Source organism: Callionymus lyra, chromosome 15 (assembly GCF_982586985.1).
Source record: "Callionymus lyra chromosome 15, fCalLyr1.hap1.1, whole genome shotgun sequence".
Classification (NCBI taxonomy): Eukaryota; Metazoa; Chordata; class Actinopteri; order Syngnathiformes; family Callionymidae; genus Callionymus; species Callionymus lyra.
The window spans coordinates 19,579,818-19,607,027 of record NC_141832.1 but is presented as its reverse complement, the minus strand read 5'-3'; the positions used below and the strand labels follow the sequence as shown (position 1 = coordinate 19,607,027).

The 27,210-nt window shown below is 35.4% G+C and overlaps 1 protein-coding gene across 5 annotated transcripts in view; it reads right to left on the bottom strand.

Annotated features, from left to right (window-relative positions):
• Window positions 1–27,210, bottom strand: part of rbfox1 (RNA binding fox-1 homolog 1) — a 186,860-nt gene that overhangs the window by 99,225 nt on the left and 60,425 nt on the right. For 2 of the 5 annotated variants that reach the window (XM_087810093.1, XM_087810098.1), the window contains exon 1: window positions 12,787–13,088. The exons of 2 other annotated variants lie outside the window; for them this stretch is intronic. In XM_087810093.1, the coding sequence (XP_087666219.1) occupies window positions 12,787–12,882 (96 nt within the window). In that variant the 5' untranslated portion in view covers window positions 12,883–13,088. Of the gene's footprint in view, window positions 1–12,786; window positions 13,090–27,210 lie in introns of those variants that run through there. One more of the 5 variants, XM_087810094.1, reaches the window with a different exon arrangement.

The following is a 27,210-nucleotide window of genomic DNA, read 5'->3' as shown; positions in this document are numbered from 1 at the left end:
CAAATATCTGCAGTTGTCTGTATAAGTGTGAATTTAAATAAAAAAATAGGTAAACATACATTTTTATAATTACGAATGGACAGTTTTATTTCGGTATACATTTTTAATATCAAACCTTTCTGTAAAGATGATCAACTCCTTTTCTACTATTGTCAACAAGTTGAATCGTCCGCAAATGTGATACATATCAACTTATTAAACTATACTGTACCAATTTTATTCAAATAAAGTATAAATAACTTGGGTCCCAATACCGAACCCTGTGGCACACCACAAGTTACTTTTCCACAATGTGACACGGTATTATTCATTTTTACATATTGTACTTATTTAAATACCTTCTTATCCAATTAAATATAACACCTCTTACTCCATATCATTCTGCAGTATTTAGGGATGATTAATCGTAACAAACACTTTACGGTAATATATAATAACTACAGCATATTGTTTCTTATCTATAGCCATAGCTATATCTGCTAGAAATTCCATCACTGCTAAGGATGTTGATCGGTTGTTCCTAAACCAATATTGATGGTCACTTAGTAACGGATATTTTTCCATAATATTTCTCTGTTTTCGAGTATTTTTGAAAACTCAGATAGCAATGAAGACTCATTCAACCTCTCTTAGGTTTCAACTTTTCGTAGCTACTTCCTGTCAACCGACTTAAGTAACACAATATCTTATTTAACCTCGGGAGGTCTTGACGTGTTTTTTTTTTTACATGCTGTGCTTCTGATTTACACATAATTTTAACCTTTTTTTTCCTGCTGTAAAACAAACAAATAAAAGAAGTAGATGAAAGAAATGTTCATCAACGACGGGCGACAGCAGTAGACGAAACACAACCTCTAACTATCAAGCATGAGTCAACGTTAATAGAAAACAATTTCCCGAAGGAGACCTCCTGAGGGATCAATAAAGTTTTACCTTAAAACTGGAGCAGACAGATCACATATTAACCAAATAATCCGACCACATTCTGTTGAATTCGTAGCACTGGATTGTTAAATATGAAAGTATACTTTGATTTGGTTTTCCCCCACAAAACCGTGAAGCAAAGCATTTCCAGGGCACTGTGTGTAATTGAACCTGAAATAAACCAGAAAACAGCTTCTGCATGTTGGTCCAGCAGCTGTCTGGATCCAACACACCTGGCGCTGTGAGTCATTCCATATTCATGTGCTTCCTGTTTGCCCACACAGAACCCAGCAGAGCTGCTGATCAAGAACCCAAATCTCATCCCCAAATCAGCACATCACACGATTTCAGCTCTAAGTGGGTGTGATGGCTGTGTATGGATCAGTTCTGAGCAGCTGAGGTCAGCATCATCCAGTCCAGCACACAAGTACAGGAACCAACACTGTGTCTTGTCTTTGCTGTTTTACGTGTATCAAAGAAGACAGAAGTACTCCCGCCTGCTCTGCTGCTTTTAAGGAAACCTCTCTATCATTTAACCACGTTACTGTCTTGGGTATCTATAAAACAGTGAGGGGTACCAGTCTGTGCGGAAACGAAATATAATTTAGATAAATTCTGTACTGATTATTACTGTAAATGTGTTTTTTATTTTGAAAAAATCAAACCAATTCTCTGTAGTAACATTAGCTTGTGTCCCTTGACATTCGGCACGTTTTATTTAATCAAGTTTACTAAATAAATTGGCCTCTAAATAGTGACAATGACAAAAACACAAACGCTTCATGGAATAAATCCGGAAACATCAGAACATTCAGCATTGTGGTGATTGTTTTTTGCTCATAAAGTTAACAATTATTGTTAAACTGTCATGCTATTTTGTTTCTGCCGTTTTTATCCTAAGGATGGCCTGTGCTGCAAAAAATGTAGCTAAAATGAATGCTATGAAGAACAAACACAGTGACAAATGTAGTGATTTCTACGGGAAAAGTGAAGAACATTTGCAATGGAGTACCGTACAGTTATGAATTCAAGTATTTTAATTCCTGGCATGTCTTCTCCCACCCATCCAATTCGTTGTAGCATAAAGTCTGTTTATCGACAGTTGAGAAGATGCGAGACGAGGGTTCATTTTTTCGGCTTTGACTTTTTTGTATCTATTTGATAAGATAAACCAAGCAGATGATTTTTGGACATATTGTCATTGCAGCTAATGTAGATGTCAATTATTATAGACTCAATTGATTTGTGTTCATCTTTTAACGAATAGATAGCTGCCCCGAATAATATACAAACGCTTGTTATCATATAATCTGATTTATCTAGAAGTCTCCTTTGAGCTATGAGATCATTTTTGCTTTTCAGTTTTAGAGAAAATTAGTCCTAATATGGACACTATTATCATCATAAATTGGGCATTCTATGGATCAAGTGTCAGTTCCTCTTTATGTTTAGTCATGTTGTAAAAAGGAGATTCACAAAATCAATAATGCAACATTTATTTCAAAACAACTCTTATTTTTCTGCCCTAAATGATTTGTAAGTAAGTCATGTATATAAAAACAAAGATACATCTTTTTTACGGATTTATCCTTCAAAGGAACCAATCATTTTATTCTATTTCCCATTTTGGATCTTGATTCTGGTTAGAATATAAAATTGGGGATGAACTATGTTTGACAACGATTGGATAATTGAAGCAATATTGATATTAAATTATAAATGAAAAAATAAAGATTCAGTCCTGACAGGAAGCTCAAAGGAGTGAATTCATGAATCATTGATTACAAGTAAGGGATGAGAGGAAAAATGAATATATACTTCTGTAGATCACTGAATGAATGAATGAATTTTGTTCGATGAAAGTGTTTCATGTATTAACTATGAACCCCCTTTTTCTTCTGCAGGTTGCTATGGCAGCAGCTGTGATGGTCCAGGACCTACTGAGACTGTCTTCCTGCCTGCAGAGCTCGTGCGAATGTATTTTTGAACAAAAGAAAAGTTTGGCCTCCTTCTCCTTTCAGTTCATTTTTTAATCCTCTTTCTTCATCCTCACTACCTCCATCCCCCACTCTCTCTGTCCCGCTCTCCATCCATCTTCTCTTCCATTCAGCCGTGCAGCGCTGGCGTGTTGTTGCATGAACAAGACGGAGGATTGTGTTCGTGTTTCTGGCCTTGCTGGTAAAAAAAAAGAAAAAAAGGAAAATATTTTGGGTATAACGTGAGAGATAAGGTGAGTCATCACTACACTCTTGTGGCGATACACATGGGTCAGCGCATCCTGACTGGGATGCACTGAACGTTGGGACCAGCACAAACCTCCCTCTTTCTTCAGATACGTCTGAAATGTTGTGACAGGAAAGGATCTGATCAAACAGTCATCCCAGACGTAGAGTTCTGGACATCAGAAGAGGACGTGAACACTACTACCAGAGAGATTGATTTAAAAAAAACAAAAAAAACCCACTGGACTTTTTTTTAAGATCTTACAATTGCTCGACCAAAAGGATAATTCAACAAAAGAGGCTTCTATCATTCATCAAAGACCAACATTGATTTAGTTAGTCCGTTTTCTGCTTTCTTCTTGCACAAGTCACACTTCTTTGATAGTCGCAACAAGACAACCTTGACATCCAATGAACTGTTGGCACGGCCCAGCAGACGCAAAGCATTCAAACCAAGCAAGAAATGCCTGTGAAAAATAAAGAAATTGTTATTTCTATTCGATTCTATTTCTATCTAGCCTTGAAGGGAAAATACACTAAGAGACTTAGACGCTGCCTGTAGCAGAGACTTTCACAAGTCAGACTCGAAAGACCAGGTCAAGACCAAGTTACGACCAATACCTTGACCAGACCAAGACAAGACCAAAAGCAAGACCAAAACAAAAAGCAAGGACAAAACCAAAACAAAAAACAAGACCAAGAACAGAAATAAGACCAGGACAAAGACTTTTACCAACCAAGACAAAACAAAAAGCAAGACCAAAACCAGGACCAGGACCAACGCCTTGACCAGATCAAGACAAGACCAAGACCATGACCAAAACGAAAACTCAGACCAATACAAAAAACAAAGACCGAGACCAAAACCAAAGACAAGACCAAGAAAAGACCAAAACCAAGACCAAGACCAAGACCTTGACCAGATCAAGACAAGACAAAGACCAAGACCAAGAGCAAAAGCAATAGCAAAGCCAATAACAAGACCAAGACCATGACCATGACCATGACAACACCAAAAGCAAGACCAAAACCAAAAACACCAAAAAAAACTAAACCAAGACCAAGACCAAGACCAAAAACAAGACCTTAACCAAGACCAAGAAATGACATAAACAAGAACTCAGACTGTCAACACCAAGACATGATAAAGACCACAGACTGCCAAGGCCAAGTCATGAACAAGATGGTCCAATGTAAAGAAATCCATTTTCCAACTATCCATCTTATCATTTTTGAGTTTCAAAAGTGTCATTATGGTCTCAGCCAAGGCTGTTACGTGACTGTCAGATGATCAGATTTCAATGAAACTTCAAGGACATTTTGATAATATGATAAGGAAAATGTAATGCAATTTTTGGGGTCTTCTGGAGTTCTATTTGGCTTAAGAAATATTTATAAGGTTTCAACACTCTCTGTCAATACAACTGCCACTGACTATCCATAGATGACATGTGAGAAGCTAAAAAAGATATAAAACGGTAAAAAGGATGTGTGTAAATTAGGATCTTGGTGGAGGTCAGCTCTCTCTCGAGTTATTTAACTCACGTTGCTCTTTAAGCTCACCGCTTTAGAAACTCTTATCATAACATCTTAAGTGCTAAATTTCATTGTCTCCTCTTGTCTGACATATGCTGCTCGAACGAGCTCTATAAATAAAGTCCGAGACGAGTTGTATTATAAGCAATATAAATAAATAAATCGAGAGAACACCTTCTGTGAAAAGGAGATATTTTATTGATGGTTCGAGCGAGGACGGAGGAATACAAACAGCAGGTAGAGGAAAGAAGCCTCGACAAAAAGTTTTATTTGGAAACAAGCGTCTAGTATTTATCACATCATCACGGGAAAAGTCTGGAAGGTTAAGAGCAGCCACACGTGCTCCATACAAAGATTTTATTCACGCGACAGAGATGGAATCTTTTTTGTGGCTTTTTTTATTACGAATGTGCCTTTGAGTACATCAAATCTGATAATAACGTCGTGAAAATACAACTTCATAAAAAGGCTAAGCTCCTAAAATATTTATTTTATGAAAATCCAATTTGAAAGCTTCAACCACTTTTAATGAGAAAGTGAAGCACTTGATTGCAAAGAGTTGAAGGAAGCAGAATATAATAAAACACGGCGTTTCCAAATGATCGCTGCGAGTCTCATTATAGTTGCTAGTTCTGTAGCTGTGCTTGATTTATTGGTAATATTGAAACGAAAAAAAAATGCACATTACAACACCTCGCATCTTTCAATATAACGTTTTATCTCGACATGTCCAGATAATGCTCAACGAGAACTAAGAATTGTGATAAATATGGATGAATAATTTACCAGAATGTTTACTTTAGATTAATAATTGTAAATGTTTCTTTGTAACTTTATAATTTCTGTGTATTTTGTTAAGCTTTTTTTGTGCTTGGACATTTTTATTCTGAAATTACTTAAAAAAAAGGGAACATATGCCATAATCATTCATTAAAATTGAAAAGAATATTCAGTGTGAGGACAATTTTTAGCAGGATTTAAATATATAATTATTGAAATAAATGAATTAAGTATATAAGTATGTGTCTGAATCTACCTACTATATTGATGAGAAGATACAACTTCAAAATAAAATCCATCACAAGGTCCGTGTGATGTTTTTAGATAATGATAATAGCACTTGAATGGTGGGAGTAGTAAAGTCGCAGCCATCCATTAGTTTGGTTCAGCGTGAGCACATCAATCATAAGCCACGCTTTTCTACCAGGGCTTGTTTAATGACTCTATTTATAAGCAAGCACTGCCTGAACGGTGAGGGGTCCTCAACATCAGCAAACTAGAGAAGCGTCAAATTTCATTTTGACAATGTATTTTAATGTCAGTATGGAGTGTTTTTTTCATACTAGCAGCAGTTTACACATCATTAGATACTCACATCCAATTTTAGTTGGATCTATCTATTTAATGTTTTTATTATATATACCTATGTAGGAGTAATGTATACATCATTTATTCTTTTTATTCAATTAGATAAAGTTTACAAATATGGCCGCTGAAAAAGCCCAGTACTGTGTCTCAAATCGCATACTACTCTTAGTAGGCTAGAAGTTAGTATGCGTCAGTTTAGTGTACGTACTAACTAGTACGCAAATTCTCCACAGATAGTATGTCTCAAATCAAACACTGCTGCTACACACTAACCGGAAATCACATGACAGCTTCTTCTTCTACTTCTATTTAACGATGTTTCAACCAGCTGTTTGAACGCTATCGCCGACACCTGCTGGCAGCATGTTTTGCAAGTTTGGAAAAAGAAATAAAGAAAAAATATGAGAATCGAAATATTCGCAAGATATTTAAGCTGGTATCAGCAGCGAAGACGTGTTTATCCTCCTCCTGCTGCTGAAAATGCACCTGTAAGTATATGAATATATATGCATTTATATATGACGTAACTTCCGTTTAAAACGTCACTAAGATGGCGGCTGTTTAGTGTGTTTAGTGTCCATCGAACCATGCTCAGTTTTGTGGGCGTGTTAGTACGCCAATTTAGTGTGCATGGCGCACTAAATTTCGCATACTAAGAATTGAGACGCACTAACGCACTAAAAATACTAACTTTTAGTACGCTAGTATGCGATTTGAGACACAGCACAGTTGAAACAGGAGAAGAGACAATGACCACATACAGAAAATTGACGATGTGGCAAATTTGGTCATGTACCCATAATGATAATTTCCCTTCGCATTAAGTCACGCTTACACATGGCCACCTTTTCTTTAACCCTTGTGTTGTCTTTGGGTCAAGGTGAACGACCTCCACCAATGCATATGTATTTATGGAGGCCATAAATAAATACCTTAGGTATGAGTGTGTGTGTGGACAATAAGTCTTGCAACAGACTAGCGTCCTCACCCACCTAACGCCCGAAGAAACTGGGATGGGCTCCAGACCCAAGTAACCACCATAAGGGAATAAGCGGCAAAGAAAATGAATGAATGAATGAATGAATGAATGAATGGGAAGTTGTTCACCTTGTCCCAAAACCTTTCATGTAATGTTGCTTGTCTGTGTCTTTGGTATAACTTGACCAAGAACACAAGCTTAACTCCGCTTTGCCTTTTATGGTCGTACATATAGAATAATTATCAGAGAAATGATGGTGAATTATGAACTATAATTGTTTTATTGACATTATTATATATTAGATCCAATGCATTAGGTTATTTTGTATGCAGAGTCTGGTTCTGCTTGAGGTTTCTGCCTTCTAAAAGGACTTTTTTCCTCACAAATGTCATTCAATCATTGTTGATTCGCTGGGAACTGTTTTTCTTTTTTCCGATATAGTCTAACTTAAACTGTCAATGTGTCATGATTTGACACTTAAAATACAATTGAATTGAATTATTTGGGTTTTCTTCAACATCCAAATAGAAACAAATAATGAATGTTAGTTAAAACATTTTGTTCTAGTCAAGCATTTTATTTTAAGAAAAAAAAACATTTAGTTGTTTGAACATTATTAATACAAGCCTTTGTCATTCGTTTTGGTAAAATAAAGTCTCGGCACAATTCACAAAATATTATCCAAGCTAACAAAAGATATAAAATAATCATGAGCAAAGAAATAGCTACACACGCGCACACACAATTAAAGATTTACTGCATCACCGTGCAATCCACTCTTTCGCATGTTAGACAGAGCAATGTGGTGGGAACAAAAAAAAAAATCATCAAATGCTGCTACATTAGAGGAAAAAGCATCGACGGTGGAAAAAAAATTAGTATGAAAAAATGTCACACGTCTATCTTTCAGTCACGCACACACTGGATTCCCAAAGGTCTTCATATGAATTTAACATGTCTTACCAGGTTCAACTATATATATCTATAAAGACCCAGATTCACCATGTAGAAACAACACACACACACACACACTTAGAGCAAACCATACAACACACACACCACCCAGTTACGCCACCAACACATTAGCACAGAAAGAGTTAAAACTGAAAGAGTTAAAACATTGCGGTCTGAAGACAAAAGCACTCTCTCTTTGTCTCACTCTCTTTCTCACACACAAAACACACAGACACGCACACCTACATGCACAGACACACACACACACACACACACACACTCATTTACACCCGCACAGCTTGCAGCCGTGGATCAAAGCACTGGATAAAGGAATGAGACTAATGGAGGAAAGTTGCTTAATGACAAATTGTCAGATTGCAGAAGCCATTTTCTCGGCTCGTCATTTGGCTCTTTCATCCATGGGCGCTGCTAAAATATTCCTCTACTCCAGGCTTGTGCTCGGTCACACTTTCAATTCCCCTTCCGTGCATTTTTTTATCCCCGCTTCTTTTTTTTTACCGTGCAATTTCAGAGGGGAAAGTCCCACAACGGCAATGTGAAAGGAAATTGGGTCAACAAAACATACAATTGTTTACATCCTGACTGCACAATAAAAATACACTGAATTCCCCTGCAGACTCTGCCGGTCTAGTCATTACTTTGCACAATTTTTACACCGAAAATCTTTCAGCTAGGGATCTGTGTTTCTCTAATTAGAAAAAAGCAGCAGTATAGAAACTGTGCCGGTTAATAATGGATAGTCAATTAAACATACAAAGCCAAGCCTTCCGGGGTTCACAAGTCCCCACGGTGTTAGGATGTCCACTTCTGCCGTCGGCGCTGGCTTCTATATTGAAAAGATATCAAATTCCATTTTGAAAGTGACCCCTGTCCCCCTCAGGGATCTGTATGATGTTCAGGAACCTGATCCTGGCTCAGTTTTAACTAGGAATAAGTAGTGCATTTACGAAGGTCTTAGCTTTTACACAGCGACGTCCGTTACTGGACCTAAGTCTTTTAAACTAAAGTGTGAAGGTGAGCCCCATCAAGATACCAGTGCAAAATGTCTGTTACAAATGGACAAGCTCTAGTTGAGGACTATGTGGAAAGGTTATTACTAGACTCTGTTCCAATGACTGTATCCCTTCATCCCCAATGGATTCCTGTTTTCTTTTCAGGCTGAGTAAACGGACCAAATCACAGCTCACTGTCTCCAGTGGAATCTCCTCCTCAGGGCCTACTATTACCCTCAGATAGGTCAGGGTTGTCTTTCTTCAGGGCAATCTGCACTGGCCCGTCCTTTTACCAGAGAGTGGATGCTTCGCCCAGAGATAGTGGCAGCCCCTTTGGTCCCAATAAGAGTCATCTTAAATAGACCTGTTTCAGGTAGTGGAGATGGCAAAGTGCAGGGGATGGATTTCTATCGACGAACAAGGGAAACCCCCTTCGATGCATTATCAGAAGAGTGGCCAGAATAAGTGTTGAGCTCTTATCCATGCCTGGTCTTAATACCTCATGGGCTTCACTGTATTACCCTGGGATCCTACTGAACTATTTTTAGCAACCAGGTGAACAGGATATGGTTCTCAGACCATCCTGAGCATCACAATCCAGGTGCTTTTCAGAGAACTTTTTCCCTCGATCATGGCCTTTCAAGGCACTTTATATTTTCCCATCCAGTTGGTAAATCCTACTTCATTAAAGGAGTTTAAGGGTCTAGACCGAGGCACCATTTCTATTGGATTACAAGACAGTTCTGGACATGTTTAGTTGGAAAAGTATATGATCATAAACTCAAGCATTCAAGTTTTTACATTCTTTTTTTTAAGTTTCATGCATTTCTCTCATAGTGGGATCCAGACGAAAATCCAAGCATTTTTCAAAGGACCAGGAATATTCTCAAAGCACAAAGGATATTTTATGTTAACTTCTTTCATCCTCATTTTGTAAACTCAAGACTCCAGATCTGAAGTATTACAGTCATTTAAGTTTAATTATTTTGATACAGGCTTTATATGGGTTAACAGGCTAAAAAGCGGGACCTTAAGCCCGAAAAAAACAACTATTTTCTCAAATTTAGCAAATAATTGCCTATGTGATAATGATACAACATCGTCATTTCTTCTGTGATAAGCAGATCCAAATCGATACAAAGAATGCTGGCATAAAACATCGCTAAAACAAGAGATTAAAACGAAGCTCGTAATGCTAATGCTAACACCAGATGGTTCATTTGGAACAGAAACAAACATGAGCTTGATATACTAGTCATAATTGAACACATTTAAGACCACATTTGCACCTTCATGTCCTACATTCTTTACTTGCAGAGAAGAAATACTACAAAAAGTAACCAGAAAATGGTGTTTCCAACAGCATTCAATACGTATTTGGTGATCTTTTTTTATTTACTCCATGCTACATTCACTACCCGCTGCCATTCCTGGTGGATGGAGAGCGAAGACCTTCTACATGTCTGAACGCATGGATGGAATTTAATGAAACCAACATTGATGGATGTTTAACAGTGTAGCGCCATCTACTGGGACTCATCACCGACCCGGCGATTGATTTATGATGAGAACCACAAGGCCAGTTCCCAGGAGCAGAGCCTGAGGGGGGGTAGGACACCATTAGCCAGCATAATATTAAAAAAGGTTTCTCACAAGGCTATGTTTGCGATGCCGTCACCGTGTTTATTTGTTATACAGGTGCCAATTTTTACAAAGTTTTACACTCACCGGAATTGAGAAAATAAGTCTTGTTTGCCAAAATATTGTTTAATTAATAATGGCCCCTTTTTAATAAATCAAAATACCCCCGCAAATCCGATAAGGTAGAGGGTAGAAGGTAGAAACAATATACATGTTAAATGATTATTATTCAAACAATTCACCAAACATCACCATGAAATTCGACTGGTCGCCATAAATAATTATTAACTTCAGGCTACAATCAATTTGTACACTTGTTTTAATACGGCTCAAAATGTTATTCTGGATGATAAAATAAAAACATTGCCCAATTGTCCAACATGATAACTATCAAGTGTTGCAGAGTAAAAACAAAAACAAATGTAGGGTGAAATGAAAACCAACACATTTCAAATAACAAATGTTTGGTGTTCGAAAATTCCCCTAAAAATGACAATGAAATTAATTATAATCATTTACACGTTCATGAAACTATAAACAACACAACTTTAAACACAGTTATATTAAAGTCAATGCCTGAAAAAAGAAAAAGAAAATAAAATATGTTCCTGTCAAAATCCACATTCAAACTTGCATTAAAATATAATATTATTAATTTAAAATACATGATTTAGTTTATTAGTCAACTAAGTTGAAATAGAATATATTTATAGGTTGAATTTGAAAAAGAAAATATGTTCATAACCCTTAAAATGTATCTAATATATTATTGCCAGTTCGCTAGGGTGGCTTTAAAAGAGCAAATTCAACTTCGCCTACGGTTTCTTCGATGTCCAACAGCCCAAAAAGAGTGACAACCCGATAAAAATTCACGTCTGTGTTAATTCAATCTATTGAACACGTTTAGAAAATGAAACGTCAACTCAACATGAAACAAGCAACACAAGTTCCATCACAGCAATGACGCAGCATTCTTCACGCCTGAATCTGTTTATCAACATGGTTGTCTACAAAGACAACACATCACACAGAATTCACATTCATTTATATTGTTAAAAGGATCTATAAAGTGTTGTTCCCTAAATTCATGATACATACTTGTATAACAATGTTATTTATTAATTATTTTTGTTGAAATCAACGTCATAACATTTTATTTTTACTAATAAAGTCAAACTTTTTAAATGTTTATTTAACTGTTTTATAAACGGGACACTAACTGTCTTTTTGTACGTCATGAAAACTGAGAAAACTGTTAAAAATGTATTATCATTTTTATGGTTATTTTATGAAATCTTCATTTCAAATTCCCGATCCAACATATATTTCTTTTTTTTTTTTCATTAAAAAAATAACCTTTTTTTCTGGTCGACTCGTTTTATTTTTAAAATATGTTTATTAAATTAAAATGATCACACAATAAAAGATGGTAAGACCATACAAAGAAAACGAAAGGCAACAGAAAGATGTCTTTGACATTGCTCAACGCCACTTCAACACACAGACACACACAGTTGCAATAGTGACTTAAAAAAATTACATTTTCTTTATGTCTTTCATCTTAATGTACTGCGTTTTTTTAAGGTAATAATATGCCTAATGTATCCTCAGATGGAATTTAATAAATAGATACAAATATACAATCAATGTATTTTTTTATTAAAATATACTTTTTTTATGAATTTATTTCAGTTTATTTACTTGATTTACCTCCAAAATCATATTTAAATACAGCTTATTTTAAGCTTATACACTAGTTTATTTAATGTAGCTGCTAAAATAATATTATTGCTGAAAAAAAAACAACCTTGTTAACATTTCTTCGTATGAATAAAATGAATAGAAATTCAGATTGCGACACACTGGATGACAATGTAGGCTTTAACTCAGTATTCCGCTCACTTTCAAAGCCACAAGTTCAACTAAACGCCCCCAACTATCAGGGGTAAACATCAGAAGAAGCTTTCGTGGAAATCTTCTGCCACCAGCAGCAGCAGCAGCATCTTGACGAGAGATAGTTCAGAGCAACAGCATCGTTGTTCCACAACCGGCAGATAATGCATATATTTACAGTTTTTTTTTGTTTTTTTTCAACGTCCCATCAGCTCACAAGTGCCGGGCTCCACTTCCCCAGCAAACACTCACTCACCTGCTGTAGATACATGAAGGTGAGGGCAGCGCAGGACAGCTGAGGACAGGCTTCCACATTAGGTAGAGCCACACATGTTCCTCCGGGATGCTGCATGTTCCCTCCTTTGGGCTTGCACGGAAACCAAAAAAAAAAAAAAGCCCCTCAAAGCCCTTCAACTCTGATAGTAAGAAGAGGTGTTAGAAGAGAGAAAGAAAGAAAGGTTTTTTGTTTTGTCTTTGAAAAAGAAGAAGGGAAATATTTGTGAAAGAGCGAGAAAAAAGATGCAGGTTGTAGAGGATGCAGCAGCCGGTCCCATACGATGGAGACCTGAGTGGTTTCTGCTCGCAATAAGGCGGGACGAGTGCGAGAGCGAGGAAGAGGAGAGAGAGAGAGAGAGAGAGAGAGAAAGAGAGGGAGGAAGAGAGAGAGAATGGTCTGCTGCAGTGTGTGAGTAGGAAGAGTGTATGTGTGTGTGTGTGGAGGCAAGCCAGCAGTCAGTGTGACTGCGCTCGCTGGAGCGTGATGGAGGCAGAAATTGTCTGTGTGTGTTTCTAATGTGGTGTGTGTGTGTGTGTGTGTGTGTGCGAGGAAGTCCAGCAGTGTGTGTGTGTGTGTAGTTTCCCTGCATGAAATGAAAAAAAAAAATAAAAGAAAAAAAGTGCTGATCTCTCTTTACCCCCATCATTCTCTTAAAAAATTGAAGCTCTCTGACATGTGTAACTGGAGGCGACAAGGATGCCGACCGCAGTCACTTACACGAGCTCGCGCGTCGGACTCGGGAGTGCCTAATCCACCGGCACGACTAGTTTTGGTGGCACAGAGACAACCTCCAGTACCTTAAAAAAGATTTCAGACCCCGATAGCTTTCGATTGTTTTCCACACAAATCTCCTACGATTGTGTTTCTGCTTCTCTACAGGAGTGAATCATTTTCACTCGGTTCCCCTGAATCATTGTTTCCGTGATTTGTTTTACTTCAGCGGAAACATGATCAAAGCATCTGTGGTTGTGTTGATGGAGATTAGATTCTAAGAAGAGCAACATTGAAGCTCTTTTTTTTTGAAGTTGCAAATCTCCAAGATGCAGTAAGTCGCTCATCATGACCATGTTTTTATTCCATACAAGGTTCTTCCCCATCTCAAATCTCAGCGAACAAAAGGTTACAAAAGCAGAGTCAATCATAACATAATAATGGACTTCACTCCTCCTCCAGCAAGCTCTAATCACGCCCACTTTGTTTATACAACGAGTCCTTTGGAGGTGGAGACTTCCGGGGTTGATGACTTGCTGTGACAACTCTTGATATTTGACCAATCACAGCAGAGTGGGTGTGGCTATGGTAAACAGGATTGAATCTCCAACAAAGGGTTTTTCAGTGGGTGGGGCCTATTTTCTAATGTAAATATTTAAATAAAAAAAGAGTTTTGTACAAACAGACACATACTGATGAGTACAACAGACTCCAAGATCTATTTAAGACACACTTAAATCAACACATCGGTTCAGTTTAAGTTTAAATTCACAAAATGTACAAGTTTGACTGTGATATTTATATTCTTTGATGCTCAATAACCTTTATTATCTCTACGTTTTTCCTCTTTCATCAAACACTCACCAAGCAGATTCCTTTTCCTTCAACATCATTTTTATGGTTGTTAAAAGTCTCTGTAAGATTGTAGACAGCAATGACAGTTTCTTATCTTATATTTGAATCATTAGCATAAGAATTGAATGAAATGTGAAGCAGCTTGATTAAAACAGTAGTTAGTCAGCTGTCGAGACGTCAGTCTGTTTGGTATATAAAGTGCTTTTTTGAAGCTACAAAAATATTGTTGGATCCAAAACGGATAACTGGAGTCGCTCCGTGGGGGAAATCTTCACAATCGTTTGAGCCCTTTATGCCTGCTTTAGCGAGGGATCCCCCATAGATCGTAGCAGATTGTAATTGTTTACTGGAAGAAGGAAAACAACCAACCAATCCTAATCAACAATATTTTTTTGATTAGGATTGAATTAGGATTCTTTTTAATGTTTTTTATTATTTATACTAAAATGTATATAGTAAGTATTTATAGTTGTATTTTTCGTAATCTAAAAATAAATATTATAATTATATTTATAATGTAATTTCTTTTTTTTTAATGTATTTGTGGATAAACACTAAATAAAAACACCACGATCATATTAACATAATAAATATACTTTTATTTTTAAAGTAACTTCCTACAGACAAATGTGACGAACTTTCATTTGAATAATACATGTTTCTTCTTGAGCTTTTTATTTAAAAAAAAAAAACTGTCCTCACCTTCACCCTGAGAAGCTGTGAAAGAGTAAAGAAGAATCTTAAGTCATTCCTTTACTTCTTGTCTGCACACTTGAACAAACAAGTCAGTCCTGATGAAAACGTTTTCTTTACTCGTTCACCAGGAGCGAGAATATATATCCATATATTATATATATATATATATACATCTGAACAAGTCTTTTGTGGTTACATTTGTATCCAAAAGAAAAAGATTTCCACGAGTGCAACTTCCTTTAAAATGTCCCTTTTTCTCCATTATGTCAACCAATCGAAGTGTCAAGAAACGTTGTAACATCAAATTATAAACTGAATGCATTTAAAATGTAAAAAGGAAACAAAGTGCAGTGAAGGTGAAATGCCTCACAGAGAGGTTGTATGAAATGTGTGTTTGTGTGTGAGTGTGTAAGTGTGTGTGTGTGCGAAGGCAAATAAAGCCATATTATGGGATGAAGCAGAACCCCGCAAGTGTGTGGCTGCGGGCCAACAGCTACCTTTTATCCATTCGTTCGAGTGACGACACACTCGTCTTTTTCCCCCCCCTCTGCATCTTCGCTTCCTCTACCAGGCGCCTTTGGGCACTGCTTTTTTTTTTGCTACCACTCGCACGTAAACATTTGCTAAGCCCGTGGAGCTAAAGGCGGCACTCTCTTCTACACAAATACAATCTTCAGGCGACGTGTCCATTTTAAGATGTCAAGTTTTTAAACCATGAAACTTGTTTGCCCTCTTCATATTCACATGGTTGTAATGATGAAAAGATGACGCAACGACCGCTTCCTGTTTCTCTGAAGGTGTTGAAAATGACACACAACTCTCTGTTGTTAATGTGAAATATTTGAGAATTAAATTCAAGTTATATTAAATCTATTTATCACTTTTTCTATTTTCACGTTCATTTTATGACTAAAAATGTGTATAAAAATAAATAAATAAAATTATGTTTTAATAATAAATATCTTACATTATTAAATATAAATAGACACATATTTAATTAGATCTAAAGAATTAACAATTTAGATGTCATATAAACCACTTTTTGTCGTACAATATTATTCATACAAAAATAAAGAAGCTCTACTATATTTGTATAGCAAACCTTAAGTAATAAGAACAATTTAATACGTTGATATTAATTATTAATATTTGTGTAAAAATAGTTTTTTTTCTTTACATATACATATATATTTACTGGCATAAAAATATTTTTTTAAGTCACATATTAAACAAATCCACTCTGACAAACAGCATTCTCTGTTATTGTTGTGAAATATTTTAGAATTTAATTCAAGTTATATTAAATTAATTCATCACTTTTTCTATTTTCACGTTTATTTTATGACTAAAAATGTGTATAAAAATAAATAAATTAGGATTTTTTTTAAAAATAAATATGTAACATTATTAAATATAGACACATTTAATTAGATCTAAACACTTTTAACTTCTAAACCAAATTAACAATTAAGATGTCATATAAACCACTTTTTGTCGTACAATATTTTTCATACAAAAATAAAGAAGCAGTATTATATTTGTATAGCAAACCTTAAGTAATAAGAACAAATGTAATACGTTGATATTAATTATTAATATTTGTGTAAAAATAGTTTTTTTCTTTACATAAACATATATATTCTGGCATAAAAATATTTTTTTAAGTCACATATTAAACAAATCCACTCTGACAAACAGCATTCTCTGTTGTTGTTGTGAAATATTTTAGAATTTAATTCAAGTTATATTAAATTAATTCATCACTTTTTCTATTTTCACGTTTATTTTATGACTAAAAATGTGTATAAAAATAAATAAATTAGGATATGTTTTAAAAATAAATATGTTACATTATTAAATATAGACACATTTAATTAGATCTAAACACTTTTAACTTCTAAACCAAATTAACAATTAAGATGTCATATAAACCACTTTTTGTCGTACAATATATTTCATACAAAAATAAAGAAGCAGTAATTAATTAATATTAATATTTTAGAATTTAATTCAAGCTATATTAAATTAATTCATCATTTTTTCTATTTTCACGTTTATTTTATGACTAAAGATGTGTATAAAAATAAATCAATTAGGATATGTTTTAAAAATAAATATTTTACATTATTAAATATAGACACATATTTAATTAGATCTAAACACTTCTAACATCTAAACCAAATTAACAATTTAGATGTCATATAAACCACTTTTTGTCGTACAATATATTTCATACAAAAATAAAGAAGCTGTACTATATTTGTATAGCAAACCTTAAGTAATAAGAATAAATGTAATACGTTGATATAAATTATTAATATTTGTGTAAAAATAGTTTTTTTCTTTACATATACATATATATTTACTGGCATAAAAATATTTTTTTAAGTCACATATTAAACAAATCCACTCTGACAAACAGCATTCTCTGTTGTTGTTGTGAAATATTTTAGAATTTAATTCAAGTTATATTAAATTAATTCATCACTTTGTCTATTTTCACGTTTATTTTATGACTAAAAATGTGTATAAAAATAAATAAATTAGGATATTTTTTTAAAATAAATATGTTACATTATTAAATATAGACACATATTTAATTAAATCTAAACACTTTTAACTTCTAAACCAAATTAACAATTAAGATGTCATATAAACCATTTTTTGTCGTACAATATTTTTCATACAAAAATAAAGAAGCAGCACTATATTTGTATAGCAAACCTTAAGTAATAAGAACAAATGTAATACGTTGATATTAATTATTAATATTTGTGTAAAAATAGTTTTTTTCTTTACATATACATATATATTTACTGGCATAAAAATCATTTTTTAAGTCAAATATTAAACAAATCCACTCTGACAAACAGCATTCTCTGTTGTTGTTGTGAAATATTTTAGAACTTAATTCAAGTTATATTAAATTAATTCATCACTTTTTCTATTTTCACGTTTATTTTATGACTAAAAATGTGTATAAAAATAAATTAGGATATTTTTTTTAATAAATATGTTACATTATTAAATATAGACACATATTTAATTAGATCTAAACACTTTTAACTTCTAAACAAATTAAACCACTTTTTGTCGTACAATATATTTCATACAAAAATAAAGAAGCTGTACTATATTTGTATAGCAGTAATAAGAACAAATGTAATACATTGATATTAATTATTAATATTTGTGTAAAAATAGTTTTTTTCTTTACATATACATATATATTTACTGGCATGAAAATATTTTTTTAAGTCACATATTAAACAAATCAACTCCGACAAACGCATTTTAAGAACTATCTTTAGTGTTTATCTGTTATTTTTTTGTTCGTTTTGGTATTAAAGTCATGAAAAAAACGATATAATATTTATAAATATATTTATATGTATTTTTTTGCTCACTAGGTGTGAACTAATGAGAGGCATTTTACGACAGTCAACCCAACGGTGGAGCAATGGGCTGGAAAATGTTTGGAGCCTCATGCTCCATCTGTGCCCTGCACACCTGTAGACCATCAGTCATCATAACACCTGCCTGCAGCCGGCGTCGTCAGCACTTTCTGATTAGACTTCTAAGAGTCTCAGTCTTGTCAGTCTCCAGTGAGCCGAACGCTCACGCTGGGCGGGAACGTTTTTTTGGGGATTCATTTCTAAAAAAAATGTCCAAACAAGTCTCGTCGTCTCAGGGAATACATTCGAAAGCCTCCAGGGTGAGCAGCTCTCTGAAATATAGACGTGTGAGGTTCATGTTTATGTTTTTAAAATCTGTTCAAATGCAGTGATGGATGGTTTAATAACATTTTCAACTTGTAGAAATATTTTAAAGGTCCATTATTTCGTTTTTTTTTAATTTTTTTTATCTCTAATAAGTCTATGAATGTCAAATTTCTCACAAAATGTTCTGGATTATTTATTCAAGTGTCCCCCTCTGACTCCCACTTTAGAATTTGCTCATTGATGGCCAGAAAATGATAAACTAAGTGAAGATGAAGGTAGTGGAGGTGGTGAGGATATTAAATATTGTTTCATGGGCGCAACATACTGATGCATCATGAGGCAGTGTTCTTACTTTCAGTGGCCACTAGATGGCGTTTTAAAATCCGTACTTTTTAACATTGAACAGCTCTTGGGGTTGAAACCTTGCGTCATCTTTAAACTGAGGGCACCGTATACAGTGTTTTAGAAATCATGACACTGTTCCATGAAGCTTCGTCAACACGCCACTAGCATGACATACATACTCAGGTCGACTACTCGTACAATTGTAACCAAAACAAATATCGCTTCACAAATCCATCAGCAATACACAATAATGATGTTGTAGTTTGTCTGGAGACCCTTTTGTTTGTGTCCTGGTCTCCGAAGTATATGGTCTTCTCTGTGCCTCACCAAGTCTTACTCATAATGGAATGAAACCCATGACACATTGTCACACGTCCTCCCAACAGAGATCACCTGACAGAACAGCATATTATCAACATGATAAATGATGTTAAAGTTATTTAACTTAAAGTTATTTTATTTTTGGTTGTATTTATCTCGGTTTATATCTGAAAAAGTTTTGTTTTTGGCTGATATTCTTCAGTCTTGTTCTTGGCTTGGATCAGACAATTGTGTTCAATTCATCTATCAATATGCAGTTGGATGACCTACAAAATTCATCTACTGTTTGATTTCATGTTGGCCTTTTTGTTTTCTTTTAAAAGCTTGTGTTCTCTCTGTTTTGGCTTAACAGTTTGATATTGACTCCAAAACAGGTGGCAGGTATTCTGCATTTTGAACTGTTAACTAAGCATGGAGGCAAAGTGCTTTGGGCGATTGCCTCACAACGGCAAGATGGTTGCCGGTTCGCTTCCTGGTCGAAAGGGAGACCAACTTGTGATCTTTCTGTGTGGAGATTGTTTGTTTACTCTGGGCACTCCGGTTTCCTCCCTCAGTTTAAAAACATACAGAGGTTGATTGGGAACTTGGGGAAATTGTCTGTAGGTATGAGTGTGTCTTTGTGTGACAGACTGGCGTCCAGTCCAGGGTGTCCCCTGAATCAATCTCAGAATCAATCCTATATATATATTTTTTACTTTTTTATATACTTTTTTCTTCCTCAGTTATGAGAATCACGTAGCATGACTTCTCTTCCTCATGTAGCTCAAATTTATTTTCTTCTTCAAGCCTGTCCGGACTCTTCTTTAGTTATTCCTGTTTAACTTTGACATGATCGTGTACTACTTTACCTCTTTTTATATCTCTGGTAAAATGCAAGTATCACTTGAATATATATTTTATTCAAAAGGACATCAACAGTTTTCATTATATTAAGTCGAAACAGTCGGAAAATCGAAGGTGGCTACAGAAAGTTGGGCTTTCCTGCTTGTGGAAAACTTCCAATGAGGCCGAACAACTGTACCTCATAATGTATCCAAAGCTCCATTCTATATTATTTTTTTTTAGCATATGGAGTCGCTCAGAATACTTGATAGCAACGGCCCCCAAGTGGGTCACACTTCTTTTTTTTTACCGAAATGTCCCACTAGACTGATCTCTCATGTTGATGTATGATCCAAAACCATCAGGGAAGTTTGGAGCCATCTACTATCATTAGGGGTGTAGGCGCTGCCCAGCAGGGGATCTGGGCTGTAGGAGCGACACCGAGACTGCCTGGTGTGGTCGTCCACGGTACTATCAATAATCCAGGGATATTTAGTTTAACCGTAGAAAAATAACAAGTACAAATTGATTTCTTAACAGCAACAGAGTATTAAAAAAAAGCTCTTACAATAAGTGGAAATTTCCTTCCGAAAGCTAATCGCTACAACGTTACGACTCTGTCTAATAATGATGTTACATTTTTGACATTTCTGTTGTTCCATGTTTTCATTTCTTCCCGGCTGCCAGCTGCACTTTATCCCCGACAGCTGAATAAAAAGACCTTTTGTGAAAATCGAAGGTAACATACAGCAGGATTCCTGCATTCATCCTCCATCAAGGAAATCTGTGTCTGGGCAAATGATGAATGAGCCAACTACACACAAGTGATAGAAAGGAAAATACAGCGGCGCGTGGATATTAGTGTGAAGAAATCTCCTCTGTCAGTTTCGATTACTTGATATTTCCACCAGCAAAGATGAAGCTGCTGCCACAATCTCGTGGACTGGCAGAAGAATCCAGGAAACTCTTTTGTGTTTCCGGCTTTAACAGGAAAACTGGTCGATGACATTGGATTCCTGTCAGTTCTACTTCGACCAAAGATAACGGCACTTATGAGCCGTTGTGATGTTTGCTATATCAGCCTTTCTGAACCAAGGATAGTATTGAGAAGCTGGTTGTGTTCCGGAAGTCGGTGATGAAGAGAGACCGATGAGTGGCATCTCAGACATGACTGATGAAGATACCATTGACAAAAACATGCCAAACTTTTCGGTGATGAGTCTGATATATTAGGATCTAATGGTGGAAATGCCCAAATATGTGAAACTACCTACCCGGACCACCACGCCGATAAGTGTGCTGTTTTTTCTTTTCGTTTCCTTTGCACTATTATATTGTATAGATTGTCGGTCTAAAAAATGAAAAGTGATAAGATGGAGGGATTGATTTACTTGGATTGCAAATATTATTTGTTTATGAAACCACATCCAGAAAGTTTCTTATTTGATCTTCCTTGTAAGTTCATAGACAGTACTTTATATGAAAACAATGTGTTTCACCCACTGTTTGGTGGTCACATGACACTCGGGTCGTCCAAACAAAACTACGTTATGAAGTTCATTGGTTTAAAAAAAAAAAAAAACTGGCAAGAGAGTTCTACTACATGAGTCATGACTATTTTAAATTAAAACAATACAGAACGGCCTGCCTGAGGAGATAAGACTGGCTGAGTCTGTGCCTTCTTTTAAATCTATTTTAAAGACACACTTTTACAGACTGACTTTTTGTGTGATGTCGCCTTTTAACACTTAACTGGATTCATCAATGGGCTTTTGTCATTTTATTTAATACTATTTTCCTTGAATTGAACGCGTCTTGTTTTACTACTGTGTTGTTTTAATGTATTGTCATTTTTAACTGAAGGTGTTTGTAACTACTGTCAAAAAAGTGCTATATAAATACAATCATTATGATATTATTACAGAATAAAGTAATATTGTTTTATTAACATTGAAAACTAATAATTTAATGAAAATATTGACATTCCTTTTTTGGTAGCTCTTTTTTTTTTATAGATAACAAGTGATCATTAGAAATAATACTATCACTTGAGCCTGTTTTTATTGTTTATATAATGATATACAAGTTTTTTTAATAGCATCTTCATTCCACAAACTCATCCATGACACAAGCCTATTATTGTTTGTATCACAGCATTTTTTTAATTGCATTAGTTCCAGTTTAATTTAAAAAACAACATATTTTTGTTTTGCTCATTTTAAACAGAGGTAATTTACGATTGACTCACATTTAAAACGGTGTTAATTAACAAAACATTAAATTAATTGATTTGTATTGATCCTTCTTCCTGCAAAACATAATAAGGATATTTAAAAATGTTTTTTTTAATAGATGCTGACCGTACAAAAGAAGCAGCGCTTCCATGGTATTTTTTGGAAAGAAGCTCTGTTGGGTTTGATTCCACTCTGTTATTGAAGACAAGATGGAAAAGCTAAGTGTCTTCCCGGGAAACATCCTTATCTGGTTGGTATCCATAGTTAAACAAAATGGTGCATTCTTTATTTCCTCAGAACTGTTATGCTGTAAACACTCTCTACTCAAGAGCCGTTTTATTCCTATATTTGCTTGATTGGTTTGCTAAATTGTGGTCAAAGGGATCAGAAGCCGAGAAGGAAGCAATTATATTGATGGTTTCACTTATTAAACATACCCCTATCAGAGCATTATGTTAGTGCTTCGTCTGGTACGGGGCCTTGCAGCCTTTTTTTTTTTTTTTTTTTTAATTGCCTGAAAGCTGTTGGATCGCGTCCAGAATGTATTGATGCCCAGACGATCCATTCTTGATGCCTCACTGCTGTTAGTCACAGTGCTGACAAAGCATTTAACCCCTGCTGGAATCTGGAAACTCCTTGTTCTCCTTCAACTCTTGTCAGTGTTTTTCACCAGCAGAGCCCCGGGAAGGCTGTTGGTACAAGCATGTCAACGTACACTGTAAATGACTGCGCTCGACTGTTGCAGCTCTTAAATATCAACCTGTATTCTATTCATTTCCCCTAAAATCCCGAAACGTTCACCAATAGGTGGTTAAATAGCTTAAATATTATGACCCAAAAAATAATAATGGGAAGCTAAAATGTATGAACCCTACTTAAAGTGAAAAAATGTAAATTTGTAAAATACATAAATGTGATTTGTAGAAAACAAATGTTCAAATTCCATTTTATTGGTAAAATTGTATTTGCGAACGATACGATAAAATGATACACTTGAATCTGTAACATTATAAATATTTTACAAGTGGTTTAAGGATATACTTTGGCCTGTAGAAAATTATTTGAGTAAAATACGCAAAGTAAACTTCTCAAAAAGGTATTTACTATGTTTACAACGGATACAAAAAGACTAAAGTCTGACTTCTAAGAGCACAGACTGTAGAAAAATGTAGTTTTGACATTCAAGGAAAGATTTATACAAACACTATGTAGTCTATTAAGGCTTGTTGTTGTGTTAGAATGGTTCAAATCATTCCTTTCTGGGCGCAGTTTTAGTGTATCTGCCAATCAAATGAGGTCTGAATCGGCAGATCTGTTGTGTGGAGTCCCTCAAGGTTCTGTTCTGGGTCCTTTTATCATTTTTGCTGTACTTGATTCCCCTGGGTAAAATCATTCAGAGATTTCCTGATGTTTCTTATCACATTTTTGCTGATGACATCAATCTCTACTGCTCTTTTGATCCAACTGAGCCTCAGAGGCTTAACAGCTTAGTCAATTGTTTGCTAGAAATCAAACAATGGCTGAGTGAAAACTATTTTCAGCTAAATGTGGACAAAACTGAAACTCTGGTGATTGCTCCTGATAAGGTTCCAGGGTTGAGTCAGTACTTGGGTGACTTAGGTCAGTCTGTCAAACTGAGCCTGAGAAACCTGGGTGTATTTGACTAAGACATGTCTCTTGTTCAACACTGCAGAAAACTGACCAGAAACTGTTTCCTTCAACTGAGAAAAATCTCTAAACTTAGGAAAATGTTGTCGGAACATGATCTGGAGCTTGTAATCCGTTTGTTTCTTCTCGTCTGGACTATTGCAACTGTTTTCATGTCTTAACAAGAAGGAGCTGTCTCGCCTGCAGTTGATTCAGAACTCTGCAGCGAGAATTCTGACCCGCTCAAGTAGGAGAACTCACATTTCTCCGATCCTTAAAACTCTTCACTGGCTTCCAGTTTCTTTCAGGATCAACTCTGAAATCCTGGTTCTTACTTTCAGAGCTATTCGTGGTCAGGCTCCTCCTTACATCAGTGATCCAGCCTTACACCCCAGCTCGGGCTCTGAGGTCTGTGGATCAAAATCTACTGATGGTTCCTGAACACGCTTCCGGACCAGAGGAGAGAAATCCTTCCAGGCTGTTTCTCCAAAGCTTTGGAACGATCTTCCTCTCTCTTTGCGCTTGATGGAGTCTACTGACTCCTTTAAGAAACATCTTAAGACGTTATTATTTGTTCAGGCTTTTCCTTGATTTTCCTTGAGTTGTGTTATCAGTTTTATCTTGCCCTTTAAAGTATATACTTTATTGAATATTGTTTTGATTGTTTAAGCGCTTTGTGTCCCTGGTCTGGAAAACGCTATATAAATAAAAAGTACTTACTTACTTGTTTTTTATTCTTGTGTTGGAATCCACTTGTATCCCATTTGGAGTTTTTTTTTTTTTTTTTTTTTAACGCTTCAGAATACAAGAAATAAAAGTGGACTTGATATTTAAACCACACTACAGTAGAAGTGAAATCCTTAACTAGTAACTGACACAAGCTTTTGTTGAGTGATTTGTCTTCTTGTCCAAATGATTTTTAAATTGAGAAATGGAGCAACATTAACAAAAAAAAAAAATATATGGATAATTTTTAATTCGTTTTCGCAGAGTCAAATTTCTAAAAATGACAAGTACAAATAATGTAAAGAACAAATGGGCCAACACATTAAACGAGAAGATTATAGTTGATGAGCAGACAACAACACAATCACTGGAATGGAGATAATTATCATTAGAAAAATGGAATTTGCTACTTTATTCCTCCCCAAATCAAAAGCTTACAATTGGAATGTAGGAGAAAATGTCAGTCAGTTCCAAGTCAGTTTGTAACTTTTTTAGTCACATCCAAATCATGCACACATCTTCTGGAGAATCTGTAATACAGCTATTTTGGAAACTTATTCATTCTCTGCCCAAAAAGGTTCTGTTCAGAAACCGGATTACTAGCTTTTCAGCATTTTACTAGCAGCAGGAAAAAAGACTATGACGATGAACTGACTACAAAATACTGCTCTGGACATGAGTGAATGGACTAATCTAAGACCAGATTTGATGAAGTGAAAACAAGAGGGAGCTAAATATGAACGGAGATTTCTAACCAAGAGTTATCTCACTTTTAAATTAAAAATAAATGACAATTGACACTTTACTTCGTGTACTTTCCATTTGACTCGTGTGGCATTTAAAAGTTAATTCTACAATTTTTCCAAATGTCTCTGGTTGAGTAACACAGTTTGTAACGACCCTCTTGGGCCGCATTAAAATCCGCCTGACTTTGGACATAACTGCTGTAGACTAAATTAAAGGAAGGACTGTTTGACAGAGGCTGTGCAAATGGTTTAACCATAGAGAGACATTTATAACCACATAATGCATTCACACTATCCACCCAAGCCTTATAGTTTATTTTTTATTTAATTTTCTTTTTCTCTTGTAAATTATTCATTTTATTTAATTTTCCCCTCCCAATAAATAAAAAATGAATTTTTTGTTAAACCATTCCTGTGAAAATCTGCATCTACAATAAAACAAACTTGTAAGTATCAAAAATGTACTTGAAGTACCCATTTTCAAAAAGTATACTTGAATAAAGTCATTTTAGACTCTATGTCGGATTTGAGGACATACAATAATAATATTGATACATTTGTTTTTAATTAAAATTAAATTAAAATGCTAATTTATGGTATGAACAACAACAAAAGCCTTAAGAATTTCCTTTTTCAGAATACACATTTATCTTACATGTTCCTTTTTATAATGGGACTGGTTGTTGTCTTTGTTTTCTAAAGCTTCCCTCCACCCACGTCAGATGTATCCAGCTGTCAAAATTAGAAATACTATTACATTTTTTATTCTTACTTGCTATAGTACTCGCAAAAGCTATAGTTAGGTGTAGTATTTAAAAACAAACAAGTATATTTAAATGCAAAACCACACTTCTAGACTTAAATGTCCAAAAAACATATTGAATCACTTTGCCACGCATTGCAAAAGAGACTCTTCAGAGAAATCTGTTTTCATAACACATTTTCCTTCTCCATCTATTCAGCGTTCATTAATATTCGGCAGATATCTGCGAGAGGGAAGCGTGTTTAACCGACAGCAGAGCCCATGACAGTTCCTCAGCCCACCTCAGCTCCTCTTTCTCTGCCCGACTGAGGACGCACCGTTTCCTGTTCCAGACAGAAATAGCATCAGTGGCTAAACCCAAGCTGCTCGCTTTAGAGGATTCCTTCGGAAACGCAAAGGGATGACGTCACACTCAAACGGAAAGGGTTTGATCTCTTCCCATTCTGTCTTTGCTCGGCCGGACCACCAGATGTCTCCCATGTTTACCTCCTCGCTTCCTGGCTGGTCCTAATTAATATCAGGTTTTCCTTCGGTTTTATATTCTGCACTGCCACAGCTGCTCTCGAGTACATCTCAGATGACCCGTAAAAAACTTCCAGCACCAGATTTGTAGTCTGCGTTTGTCCAGTGTGGTGCAGTGACTCATTCTGTTATGCAACGAGTGATGTGTATGTCTGGGCGGATATTAAGGAGGGAATCACCCGTATATTGTATCTAAATCTGCTCTTTACCGGATGCCTCAGGAATCAATGCTGCTCTCCTCTCTTGGATGAGTGCGACCCTGGGACAATAGCACCTTTAACACTGAAGAGCAG